At 34.6% G+C, this 13,818-nt stretch overlaps 1 protein-coding gene across 1 annotated transcript; it reads left to right on the top strand.

Moving 5' to 3' along the window:
• The first annotated feature begins 2,608 nt into the window (after positions 1-2,608).
• Positions 2,609-9,860, top strand: LOC142321085 (uncharacterized). Its single transcript, XM_075359087.1, has 4 exons — positions 2,609-2,841; positions 4,035-4,167; positions 7,702-7,829; positions 9,641-9,860. Exons 1-4 carry the CDS (start codon positions 2,779-2,781, stop codon positions 9,818-9,820), a joined length of 504 nt encoding a protein of 167 aa, XP_075215202.1. The 5' UTR covers positions 2,609-2,778; the 3' UTR covers positions 9,821-9,860.
• The last annotated feature ends 3,958 nt before the right edge of the window (positions 9,861-13,818 follow it).

The raw sequence follows: 13,818 nt of genomic DNA, 5'->3' as shown, positions 1-13,818 counted from the left end.
TATATATATATATATATATTGCATATATATTTTTTTTAAGCAATGCCCAATCCCAGTAGGCATCCCAAAGAAAAAATATACTCCGGGCTACATACAATTCCACTCACAGGACAGTTGTTGTAACCGCCGTACCTAGGAAAAAACTATTGCCTCCACTTCCTTTCCTTCCCAAACAAAATAAAATAAAACCATTCCTTTTTTTGTGTGTGTGTTTCTGTTTCTTATGTTTTAGATTCCACAACACAACATAGACAATTGACAACGGCCATGCGGTCCCCCAACCCCTTCCTGGACTTTTGTGTGTCTGGATGATTTATTGATTATGTTTATGTAAGTACTCCTCTTCTTACCACTTCAAACATCAATTGAATTATTCCTGCTAGCCCATAAGGTGCTAGTACCGAAAGGACTTCAGTCGACCAACTGAAGGGGAATCACGCCAGGAGAAGGAGGTTCAAAAGCCTAATCTCCCATGGTTAGACCCAGTAAATAATAATTTTCACGCTGATCCATACGGATAGGAATGCAAATCATCAAATCCGCCCATAAATAAAACTTAAAACTAATAACCGCCACTAAATAATACCCAATAAGCCATTCAGAACGTCGGCCTCCAGCAGCCGCTTCGCCTGCTGCTCGTTTATGACCTCCAGGACTACTCCATGTTCCCTTGTTTTTTGACCCGTTAGAGCTGGAACATTTCTCTACGCGGGTCCAGTCCAGGACCTTTTTCAGAGTCAGCTTCGTCACCGCAGACGAAGTCCCCGGACCAGGCGTTACTGGGACCACCTTCACGGTGGCCCGCTTAATTTTGTTAGCCGGCGCCTGGGCTGACGGCGGGGAACTAACCCGCTTAGACCCAGGTGTGGCTGTTACCGCAGCGAAGGAGACAGGCTTTTTTACCTTTCCTCCACCCGTTTCAAAGAAGTGTGGATCTCACCAAGGACCCTCCCCGTTGCCGGTTTTCAAGTCCCTGACTCCTTCCACTATCTGGTCCACCTTACCCGACAGCCGATCAATCTAAGGCACGGTTAGCGCCCTGGAGGCCCTCACATTTTAACGCCAGCTCAGCAACCATCGAGCTACATTCAGACAGGTACGAGTCGACAAGCTGCCGAAACTCGACCGAAATACGCGAATCCTTCTTTGAGGAGATTTTGGACCGTGCGACCCGCATCTCCTCGATCCGCCCTAAACTGTTGTACCCGGAGTTCACCTTTACAGGCTTCTCCCCGGAGACCTCCCGCTCAGGGTAGATCACACCGCTGTCATCAGCCCCCCTCGACTTCGCAAGAGGACGCCCTTCCGACTTGGCTCGCCCCTCGCCACCGTGCTTTTCTCGTGCAGTTCCAGCTACCGCCTTCCATTCACAACGCGAAGCAGAGGCTACCGCAGGTTTTGCGTGCAATGCCACCTGATTACGAGGTGGTAGGGGTACCTCCTTCGCGCAGACCACGGGATCCTTAGCCCGCGGCCTCGGCGGCAACCTGCCGATCGACCTTCGCGGTGCGAAGGGGTTAACGGCCACCAAGTCCTTGGCGAAACCCGCCAATTCGTTCAGGCTATCTCCTCCGGATTGCCGCTCCATGCCGCTAAAAGAGAAAGTACACCAGCTGCATCGCCAGGCACTACGTTTACAGCTTGTAAGTACCTACCACCTGACACAAAACCAGGTGAGCGTCCGCAAATGTAGTCCGAGCAAGGCTGTCTGTTCTTACACATTCCCGCTCGAACAGTCAAAAGCTAAAACGCTCCTAATATATGACCATCGGCGAGGTCGAAGCGAAATCGCTTCCCGAACCTGCTAGAGGACCTGAAATTTGCTTGGCCTCACAAACTACGAAATAGGGACACCGACACACAAAGGAAACGTCCTTATTTAGCCGACGGTGGCACTACTGCAACACACTACGCCGCTGTTTTGTGTAACACTCTGCAGCAACGTAGGTTGACTAACCGCCACTGATCGTTGTTGAAGCTCGACGACGAGAACATAGAACACTGCTATTGCTGAAAAAGCAACCGGCAATGCAATGCATGTTTGCAGTACCGGACAAGAGGCCGAAAAGCAATCAGTTAAAAGAAGAGACAGACTTATAGGCCTAATATTAAGGCATCCTGGAATAGTCGCTTTAATATTGGAGGGACAGGCAGGTGAAAAAAATTGTGCAGGCATGTAACGTTTGGAATATGTAAAAAATTTGTTAGGGATGTAGGATGTAGGGCTTATACCGAAATTAAACGCCTAGCACTTGTAGGGAATCTTGGAGAGCTGAATCAAACCATTCAAATGACTGAAGACAAAAAAAGAAGTTTTTTAAGGTATTTTTACTACCTACAGCTGATTATTTTATTTAATCTTGAAAAACAGAAAAAAAAGATTGTGGTTGTTACATGTTTAAAATTGAAGTTTGTAAAATAACAGTTTTAATTTTGAGAATAGTTATTCGTTCAGAAAATTTACATTATGTAATTATATTTGTTTTACATATATTAATTTGTTTTTTTAGTATTTTTACTTTTTCATTATGATATTAATAAATTTTTCTTTAGTCTGTTTATCAAATATTTTGTTTTTCAAATATATGTTTTATGAGCTGGTTATCTTCGGAACAGCATTAAATAGAATGCAATAACAGATGTATATCAGTTATAACAACATTCTTAAATGTTAAAACTTCATTCTCTCTTATCTGATGACTGAGAAATGTCAATAATTTTGTAAGAAGTATATTTTTTTGTTCATTGATGATATTAACGTAATATATCTCATGGGAAATGATAAGCAAATTTCGACCTATTTATTTGTTTTTATTAGGCTATTTAATATGCATTAGTCAGGTAAGTATTGTGCCTAAATTATTATTTTTTTAATTTTATATTTTGGTTGGCACATAAAATTATAAAAAAATATTTCAAACATTTCTGAAATACTTCTTAATTCAATAACAGCTTGTAACCATGAGAATATCAGAAAACAGAAATTTTTGCCATAAAAGTGTATTTATTGTTTTTTATTTTTGATGACTATCTTTTTTTATATTTATTTTGGAGTATTTATTGCTGAGAACAAATATGTAGAATACTACCATTATGTTGGCTTTTTGAATGACAAATCTTATGAACCGGATCGCATTGGTGTTTTACTCTTTTACAATAATTTACAAATTTTGAATCATTTTTAAAAGAATAAATAAAATCTTGAAAGAGTACTCCTAGAGTAATCCTAAAGGAAGAATATTATTGGGAAAATATGTCTGAAGATTGGAATCAAGCTATTTCATTGAAAAGTTATGCTTAAAACACAGCTACTAGCTACTTTCTTTTCAGCATTTATATTCATTGTCCAGTAACATTTGTTCATATGAAGGTTGTTGTACTTAGAATTTTAGTCATTCAACTTAAAATTAGAAATTTTAATACTGAGAAGAAAGTGATTTCCTTAATTATATATTATTATTATTATTAGGCCAAGGAATAGCAACCTGTGTTTAATATTAAAACTAGTTGAGATATAGAGGTAAAACTTTCAAAATATTTTATAATTCAGTTAATTAATCGTTTGATATTAGAATTGAAATTGTGGTCCACTTGATATCTCAGAGAGGTCAACTCACAAATTTTAAATGGTATTGCACTTGTATGAAATCTTTATTTAAAGTAAAGAAAATTTGCAAAAAATCACACGATAGAAATGACAGTAGAATGTTCCAATTAATTAGTATTTTAACTAATTATTAGAAGTCTTCATATTAGTACTGTAGTAAATTACTATTGTTTATGCTATGAATTTAACATATTTCACTGTTAATAAAAACTGACTGATTTAAGAAAAAAAAAACACACAGATATTCAGGGAACAATGTAACTTAAATAATTTTAAATACTTAACCGTATATTTATTAGTTTACCAGTATTATACAAATGATGTTTTCATTCTAATTTAAACATTATATAAAATAAAAAGTTATATTTTATTTTAATTAAAATTTTATTTCAGTTATTATTCAGTCTCATAGAATATCATTTTGCAGAATGTCATATTTGGTAGTTATCTTCCTACTGACAGTGATTCAAAGGAAATTGATATTGTAAGTGCTGATGATTATGGAAATTATTATCTACATGTTCTAGTATCAGTTAATCGAGTGGAAAGTATGATTGCAGGTAAAGTAATTATTTGTACTACCTTTAAATAACATACTGGTATGTTAAGTTTACTGTGTTAACATATGTAGCATTTGAATAACTTAACAGTTATTCAACTGCTACGTAGCTAATATTATAAGATTTACAATTTATAAGATATTTTATATGTTAAGTTAATCTAACGCAAGAGGAAATCAATGAACTCCTTATGTTTCTTAGTAAGCAGAAATTCTGTCGATGGTTAATTACAAAATATGAAAATCATCCCGATTTCCTATGTAATACTCTAATTACTGATGAATGCTATTTTAAAAGAAATGGCAATGTAAATTATCGAAAGACTCACACTTGGGCAGAAGAGAATCCAGAAGATGCTAAGATAATTTCCAATGCACTTTTTCTTTTAATGTGTGGTGTAGTCGCTTAGTGATAATCTCATAGACCTTTTTTTCTTACCGCCAAGGCTCAATGAAGAGGGGTACTTGCATTTTGCAAACAAATCTGATGGAACTCTTGGAAGATATTCCACTTGCAGATAGATTACAGATGTGGTTTTTCAATGATGGCATACCTGTTTAATACTGTTGGAATGTGATGTATCATTTAAATAACACATTTAGTTAAGTAATAGATTGGTCGAAACGGACCAGTAAAATAGCCCGATAGATCTCTCGATCTCACGTCAGTGGACTTTTTCCTTTGGGGTTGAATGAAGTCGTTAATCTATTGCCCGTATTGACACCCAACAAGAATTGAGATATCGTTTAACAGGAGGTGGAGCTACTATTAGGAATGATAATGATGCTATTAGACGTGTGCGACGAGCATGGATTCTCCGAGCTGAACTATGCATTGAAGAGAATGGTTACCACATTGAGCAACTGCTTTGAAGAAATGTTTAAGCTTTATCAATTAACCATTTAGATATTTAATACTTTTTAGAATAAAAAAAAAAAAAAAACAAAAAGTATGTGATTTTTATTTTTTTAATCTATTTTTTATTGTTTTATTTTATTGATAAGTTTTCTATTTGTTTTCATTTACATTATGTTGTTCAGATATTGATGAAAATTGTTCTGTTTAAATCGTATCACTTTTCCAATCCAGTTTGCATTTTTTGCTTCTAATTAAAGCTGAACTTCTCAAATTTATGTTTAATTTTAATAAACGTTATTTACATCAATTTTCTCAGAATTAAAATTTGTACAAAGGTAACTAGAAATTTCTATTTGTTTATTGGTAAATTAACAAAGTTTTTTATTCCAAACATAAAAAGTCTATTTTCCGACAAAATCTTTTCGTGTTTTACCTTACCCCATTTTTCTTAAAACCTAAACGCTGTACATCAAATTTTGACAGACGATTTGGACATGCGAAATTGGGTGCCGAAAAACCTAACAACGGAACAGAAGGACAATCGAAGAAACGTGTGCGTTGATCTTGAGAGGATTGACAATGAGCAAGAATTCTTCAATCGTGTGATCACAGGTGATGAATCCTGGATATTTGAGTACGATCCTGAAACAAAGCGGCAAAGCGAAGAGTGGCACACTCCGTCATCTCCTCGACCGAAAAAATGTCGAATGAGCAAATTAAAGATCAAAACCGTGCCGATTTGCTATTTTGACAGTAGGGGTATCGTGCATAAAGAATTTGTTCTTCCAGGACAAACTGTCAACCAAGTGTTTTACGAAGGTGCCCTTGAAATGCTCAGGAAAAGAGTGATTCGCGTGAGACCAGACATTGCAGACAAGTGGATGCTTCATCATGACAATGATCCGTGTCACACGGTTATTTCCATCAGGACTTTTTTGACCTCAAACGCATTCCTACGGTTCCTCAACCCTCCTATTCACCTGATTTGAGCCCTTGTGACTTTTCCCTTTTACCGAAATTGAAACGTGTCTTAAAAGGACGTCATTTTGGAACTCTGGAGAACATTCAAAAGACTGTGACCGACCAGTTAAAAGCTCTACCAGTTGAAGCCTTCCAGCCCTGCTACCAGGAGTGGGAACAACGACTCCAGGCTGGTGTATAGGTGACCAAGGGAACTACTTTGAAGGGGATAATATTGTTGTTTGAAAAAAATAAAAACTTTGGTAAGTAAAAAGTCAGTCTTATTACTTTTCTCACACACCTCGTATGTTGATAATACATTTTTTCTTTACTTCTATGTGGGGGACTGTCCCCTGAATTCTTGAAACAGTTTTTATAAACATTCTTGATTTATATCAAATGAATGAATAATACAAACAATGTTTTTTTAAATGTACAGATTTAAACATTAAACAGTAAGCTAGACAGAGCAAAGCTTCTTATTTTTTAATTAATACAAAATAATAAACTTAGAAATGTCTTTAAATTTTAATGGTTTTCTAAAGAAGAAACTGTTATTTGTTTACGGTGTCAACAGTTAAAAACTAAAAATAAAGATGAAAGAAAATTATGACTCATAAAATTATTTAAGAGCAGGAAAATTTGTTTTAGCTATACATTCTCAATCCAAATTCACTTTCTTTCTTAGTCTATGATTTAATAAAAAAAACGTGATGCAGTTTTTTATATAGTAAATATTTTTATTATTGCAAACTGATATATATTTTTAATTAAAATTCAAGACTGAAGATGATTAAGGATTAAAGGACATTAAATTTGTGAATTCTGTCATTTACTCTATCGGACAATTCATTTATTAACATTGATACTGACAGTCAATAAAATAAAATGGGTAACAATGCTTTATTGCAGTTATTGCAAATATACAAACTCAGTAATTCACGAAACCTGCCGACCTTTCATATTTAATAGAAAAGTAATTGCTTTTTTTTAATTTTAAAAATTACTGTAGATTAGAACATGACATATCCCACAAAACAACTCTGAGTTTAATGTTTGATTTAATGAGAACATAATGAACTGTTGGGTTTAATTTTTCATAATATTCAGTATAGTAATTTTTCTTAAAACATATACCCAACAAATCCTTAAACCAAATGATTTGTGTTTCTTGTTTTAAAAGTATTTATTATTACTGATCTCTATTTAATTTTAATATTATAATGTTATTTTAATTATAATTGTTATTTATTATCTTAATATTATACTCTAATATTTATATATATGCAATGTAATATTATTAAATATCTATATTAAAATCTTATCTGAATGTTGTAAATGTTTAAAATAGATCTAGCTAAAACTACTGACAGCAAGAAATTTACTGCTAACGATTTCATTCAACATTTTGTTGTTGACGTTTATATTAATTACGTTGTTTTTTATAAATTAAATAAAACTTGTCTTTTCATTACTTAAAATGAGTCTAATCCTACTTTAATACGTATGAACATGAATATAAGTTTATTTGATGGTTTTTATATTGAGCAAATGAAATTTGATCGAAACAGATGATAGATTTGTTTTGATTTGATATTCCCTGCATTAAATCTACTCTCTCACTTGTTGATGCAAGTTCATAATACCGACTTTAATTAATAATATACCAAGATATTCATATTATAATAATTATATTACTTTTATTTTGTCTTTTAGATTTAGAATGGGACGTTATAATAATGCATGTAAATGCATCAAATTATGGTGAAGATGCAAATAAAGAAATAATAAGGGTTTTAGCTCCTGCATTTGAAGTCAAAGAAAATCAGTTAATTGTTGTTGCAGTAAGAATTTATTTATTTCAGTCCTAGTAATTAGTAATTTACCCATTTATTGTATATTTTGATTTGAGTTAGTTATTATCCAATGATGCAATATTATTAATTAATTAAATAACTATAATTATACATTAGAAATTAATTATTAATTTTAGCTCATAATTCTATCTACTTAAATTGACAATAAACAAAAAAGAACCTCAAAAATTATGTACAAAAATTGTACCTAAAATCTAAAATTAGATGACAATTTTGATGGTTAACATTTATCACCAATAGATGCTAAGGAAATAATATATTAAAGAAAATAGGAAATCAGATAAGTAAATAAATGGAAAAAAAAGAAATAACAGTAAAAAGTATTAAGTGCAAAATTAGCAGTACTTACGACATATTATAAAGTGTTTTTAGTAATTCGTGCAGAATAAGATTAAAAAATACAAACAACTTTTGTTTAAAGTGATGTGAATTGAAAATAATAATTTAGCTCAACAACTTGTAAACTATTGAAATTTCGTATGTAACGGAATGGAACACAAGTATAGTGGGAGATATATATCCCCCTATTAATTGTAGAACTTGGACATTCCTTGCTGCTGGGTCTTTCTTGTTATCAGGCGGGTATTTATTTATTAGTATTGGTTGTACGTATATTGGTTTTGTTTATGAATGGAATTGTGGATTGCATTCCGAACCTTACAGATCAATTTGAAAAGCATTACTTCAGCTGGCCTTGGAAGATTAGTAATGTATTTGCATCTTTCACATGATTTCCCTCCAGTTTGTTCACTGAAGGGCTGTTGGTTCTTGTGCCTTCTGGTCTAGCAGGAATGCACCTGATAGGGCCCTAGTTGCTGGAAGATGCAATGCACTCTCTTCGCTGAAGGGAATGGCATATTTGCTAATGATGGGTCTAAATTGTAAGCTAGAGAAAAGAAGGATGGTAGGTGAATTAAGGTTTCATGAACCTCTTCTTTGCAGCATCTTCTTTTCTGGTGATGGCTGGACTGGATTATATTTCTGAGAAGTAGTTACTTCTTTTTTAGCCTGTCTTTCCATATATTCCATATATCTGGTTGTAAATAATTTTAGACCATAACCTCAAAAGACCTGTGAGCCCTGAAAAGGACAACACAAAGGAAAGTACAGGCCTCTTCACTCTTCTGTCAGGCGGCTGCTGTGCTTCTTCTTCCATTTTTGTTGCTATCTTACAGTAGTCTTCATCATCCTGAATAAGGATGTTGGGTGTTATACAGTTTGTAAAGCAGATTATTCACATATGCGAGGGGACACCAATCACCTTATGTCATTGATGATGAGAAGTAAGAACAACAACAGTCTATTTCTTCTAGATATACAAGTATCTAGGAAGAGTTTAGGAGGGCCACAAGGCCAAAAAAGGTGTCCTTGTTGGTGTATTGCTGTAGACAATCAGTCTGCAACAGAGCTAAATTTTTAATTCAGGTAGTTCACTATTGACCTATTGCACACCTCTTATAAAGGATAGATAGATAAAAATGTTATTTTAAGAAAGGTAGGTAGGTAACCTATATCAAGCCTATAATAATTTAATATAATTATTTTTGTTTATGTAAGTTCCTTGCTAAAGTTTCACTTAACTTGGTTGATGATGGATGAAAACCATTTTTAATATTGCAGCTTAATTCTGAGCAATCCTTTAAACTTCAATTCTAAATAGTTCTTTTATGATTTTTCTTTAGGTGTATAATATAATTGTATAAATGTTTTTAAAATTATGTGCTGCTGTTTATTTTTTTTATTGTAAATGCATAGTAAACATATATGTTATTCTGTAGGGTAAAGAAGATAAACTGAAGAAAATAATGCTTATAGACTTCCCTGGAAATGAATTTCAAGTAGTTAATAGGATTTGCTATAAATGTGAATATTTACTTAATCCTAAGAGGGAAAATCGTAGAAAAAAAGAGAGAAGGAAGAGGATACATGATCAAGATTTGTCGTTAAAAGAGAAGTGATATTATTTTTAATAATAATAATAAATTCAGTTTTTTTAAAGTTTGATTTTTTTCATCTTATTGTATATTTCTTCAGAGCTATCTAAGAGTTGTGTAATGTTTTGAATTAACGGTATATATTCAGACCTACTATTATTACAAAAAGGTACTTTATGCTAATTAATCACATTACATGTTAAAGTGTATGAGAATATGTGTGTGGGAAGGTGGTTGGGTGAGTGTGAGAGTGTGCATGCAGGTGTGTGTGTGTGTGTGTATGTGTATGTATATGCACGAAAATGATGGAAATGTGACTATGTGGTAGGACTTGAGGTCTTCAGATAGTCTACAAGATTAGTAAAGGAATTAGGATATTATTGATTCATACAGTTGCTTTTGATATAGGTTGCAGTTTTACACTATTACCACATATATACCTAATTTAATATCGGCGGGCGAACGGTATAACAACTCAGATACGAATTGCCGCACAGTATACGGACGCGCTGATACAAGCATCATTACTGCCGCGCAGATGACGATGCAGTTCTCCCACCATAGCGGTGCTGCAGCCCCACCATTCTCAGGCTCCAATAAAAGAGCGTGCACCACGAAACTGAATGCAATTCATCGGCGACCACCACCTGGAGAAGACCAAGAAAAAAAATCAGAAGAAGTTGGAAAAGACAGAAGTTCCCCGGCCGGCTCAACGTGGGACCTCCCGGCGGATGGCAAAACCCCCGCCGGAGCAGCAGGCCTGGCCGGCCCGCCAAGGAAGCCGCTGGACGCGGACGCTACCTTTCCGCTCCAGCTCGCCGGGCTTCAATGGCCCTGGCCGCGGCGGACTCAGCAGCAGGAGCCGGCCCAGCGTGGAATCGCTCGGGAAGAATCGCCTCGGCCGCGCCGGCAAAGGACGACCGACGCCGACCCGACACTGCAGGTCTCTGTGGGCGATCACTGCTATGCTTTAGTGGGGACCCAACTGCCGCTGAGGGAAAGCCTGGTCGGACTTCAATGGCCGAGCCACAAATCCCGACTTCACCGGAGACCAGCTTCCGGACCCAACAGCTCTTCTCAGAGCTAACGCAAAAAACCTCCCTTTTCAGGGCCACCACAAGATTATGAATTACGTGCCATCGAAGCCATTCGTCGACAACACTTAACCTAGAAATTTGTTTGAAATAAATAAAAAGCAATTAATTCTTATAACCAATTTTAATTTTCATTGTTAATTTAAATCAATTTTAAATAATCTTTATTGTTAGAAAATATACCTACATTTCCTTTTATTTATTTAGTTCACTCTTTGGTAACTACAGGCATGTGTTCAGTTACAGCAGCCTATAACTTTTTTGTGATGAGACTAATTTTGTAGAATGTGAAAAATGCAAAGTCTGACCAGGATCTGGATCCAGAACCTTTCAATTATATCTCAGAAATGGTTCTGCTCCACTCCAGGAATGATAGTTACTATTTAATATAGGAGTGTGCATTTTTGGAAGTAAACTTCATCAAATCTTTCCAATAAGGCAGGACTTTGATGCCGAGTAATCTACCAATTCAGTTTGGGTGAATGCAGACTATTCGTCTTCTGGGTTTTGAGACCTGATTCAGGTTCTTCATCAAAATTAGGGGGATGTCTTTCAGAAAATTTTGACTGAAGTATCCAGTCCTCCAAAGGGGTCAAAGTTTTGAAAAATAAGCCCACCTGAATTGTTAAATTATTCTATCGCCCATCCACTTCATTAAATCATCATTCTACTTTGTTTCCTTGTTCCTTTTCTATTTATTTCAGTTTTTGATCATTTCAATATCTTGCAAGCAAATAAAAGCCAGATTTTGAAGAGAATATATTTTTCCCTCGCCATCATATTTTATTTTCTGCTTCTCTCATTGTTTAAATGTTGCTTTATTTAAACTTCTGTCCTCAACAAATAAACTAACTAATGTTTTTTCCTGAATATTGTGAGGTCGCTTATTTTTTTGCAATAGTTATTGTTTAACTGTTTTTTATTTATCCATTTTTATTAATTGATCATTCTAAAGTCTTACTTTGATCACTTTACTTCTCTCTTTTTTCCTGTGTAGCCTCCAGGAATTGCTGTTCAAGTATTACTTCAGAGGATGAATGAGGATGATATGTATGAGTGTAAATGAAGTGTAGTCTTGTACAGTCTCAGTTCGACCATTCCTGAGATGTGTGGTTAATTGAAACCCAACCACCAAAGAACACCGGTATTCACGATCTAGTATTCAAATCTGTACAAAAATAACTGACTTTACTAGGACTTGAATGCTGGAGCTCTCGACTTCCACATCAGCTGATTTGGGAAGACGCGTTCACCACTAAGGCAACTCGGTGGGTCAATCACTTTACCTAATTTTTAAAAACATTGCACCTTTCTTTCTCAATATCTATCTGTTTCACTCCAATTAAAATTATTTTTAAGACATAACATTTTGGGAAATATTTCATTTTTTACACAATTACGATTCAGTGCTTTTGAGTATTTCTTTTTCCACTAACTACTCACTTTCTTTACTTTGAGATTGTATAATTATTGAATTGCCAATTAATTCTAGTATAAGGGGGTAGAATAAGGATGACTGGAAAAAAATAAACAGATTAGAAGTAGGTAAGGAGTTTTGTTAGTTCACCCCATGTGTACTAAAGGGGTTTACATGGGAAGGTGTAATGAGGTGGGAGTAACATGAAATCAGATTAATTCAAAATGGTTCTCTCTTATTTAATTATTTGATCAGAAGAAGGTGATGTGTAAAGACAGCAGGATCTGAGCAAAAGATCTTTGCAATGTTTAGTTTGAGAATGTTGTGAAGTTAGGCAAGGTACGATGAAAAGAAGTTAGGAAAAATAGAATCAATTGTATGTTAGAGTGGCTGGTAGCGACAGCAACTGATTTAATTAGTAATAATGGGTCAGGCTAGTTTGGCCAGCTACATAAGCTCTCAAATTTGTTGAGAGCTGCTGCTACAGGAACTAGTAGGAATGGTAAGTCTCTGAATTTTTGTTTGACGATTAGAAATTAGTAATACAGTGCAATAGTCTTAATTTGAAACTTCAATCAGTACTGGAATTGTTGAGTCCTAGAACAGGAGACATAGTAGAACTGGTACGGCAAGCAGCCATTTTCTGTGGGACTGGTCTGTTCAGTGTGATTGTGTTAATGTGCTATACTGAATAAATATTTATTCAAAAACAAGTAATTAGTAAGTAATTAAGATTGGCAAGTGGTTATTAGGTCACATAAGGAGTAGATAATTTTACTTCTATTCGAATAGGAACATGAATAAGGAAAGATTTACCATTAGAGAAAGACTGTGAAATAAGAAAAACAATTTTGCTTAAAAAATACTTCAAAGACCTTCTAGGCTAGATTACTGAATGAGGTAAAAGCAGCACATTTATGTTTTCCATTGACCAGTTCAAAAGTATGGTGCAACAAATCTACGTAACTGAGGAGCCACCCAAGAGCAGGCTCCAGTTTTCTTGAGAAAAACCTTTGAAAATCACCAGTTGTGTGGTATGTGATGCAAAAATCAAACTGTAAACCATTCTGGTTTACAGTTTCATGTGGAAACCAACCTGGTTTCCACATGATATTAATCTGCAGTTAAGCAGATTAATATGTTAGCTCAGCTTATTCATCCTGTGCTATATTTCTTCAATCTGTCTATTAATTTTATGAATATTTTATTACATTAGGGTTATTAATAACTGATACTGCAGATATTAGACTGTTATTATAGTAATGTTACTGGGTAAATACAATATATTTTGTGTTGTAATAAGTTAGAGCCTTTGATGATAAGTCAATCATAGAATGATAATGATTCCTGAACACAACATACTTATGCTTACATATTTACTTATACTCATTTACTTATTCAGGATTTCTGAGAGGCTTATACAATTCTCCTGTTACTTTAGCATATGTACAATAATTAACCCATTTATTTTTTATCTGTCTTATTATATTTAATTAGAAAACAAATTAACC

This window comes from Lycorma delicatula, chromosome 3 (genome assembly GCF_047948215.1).
Source record: "Lycorma delicatula isolate Av1 chromosome 3, ASM4794821v1, whole genome shotgun sequence".
NCBI classification, from domain to species: domain Eukaryota; kingdom Metazoa; phylum Arthropoda; class Insecta; order Hemiptera; family Fulgoridae; genus Lycorma; species Lycorma delicatula.
The sequence above is the reverse complement of the archived record's forward strand: the minus strand, read 5'-3'. Positions and strand labels throughout refer to the sequence as shown.

Coding starts and splice junctions, on each gene's coding strand:
- LOC142321085 (XM_075359087.1), top strand. CDS start 2,779: ATGATAAGCAAATTTCGACCTATTTATTTGTTTTTATTAGGCTATTTA. Junction 4,168..7,701: donor AGTGGAAAGTATGATTGCAG/GTAAAGTAATTA, acceptor TTTGTCTTTTAG/ATTTAGAATGGGACGTTATA. Junction 7,830..9,640: donor ATCAGTTAATTGTTGTTGCA/GTAAGAATTTAT, acceptor GTTATTCTGTAG/GGTAAAGAAGATAAACTGAA.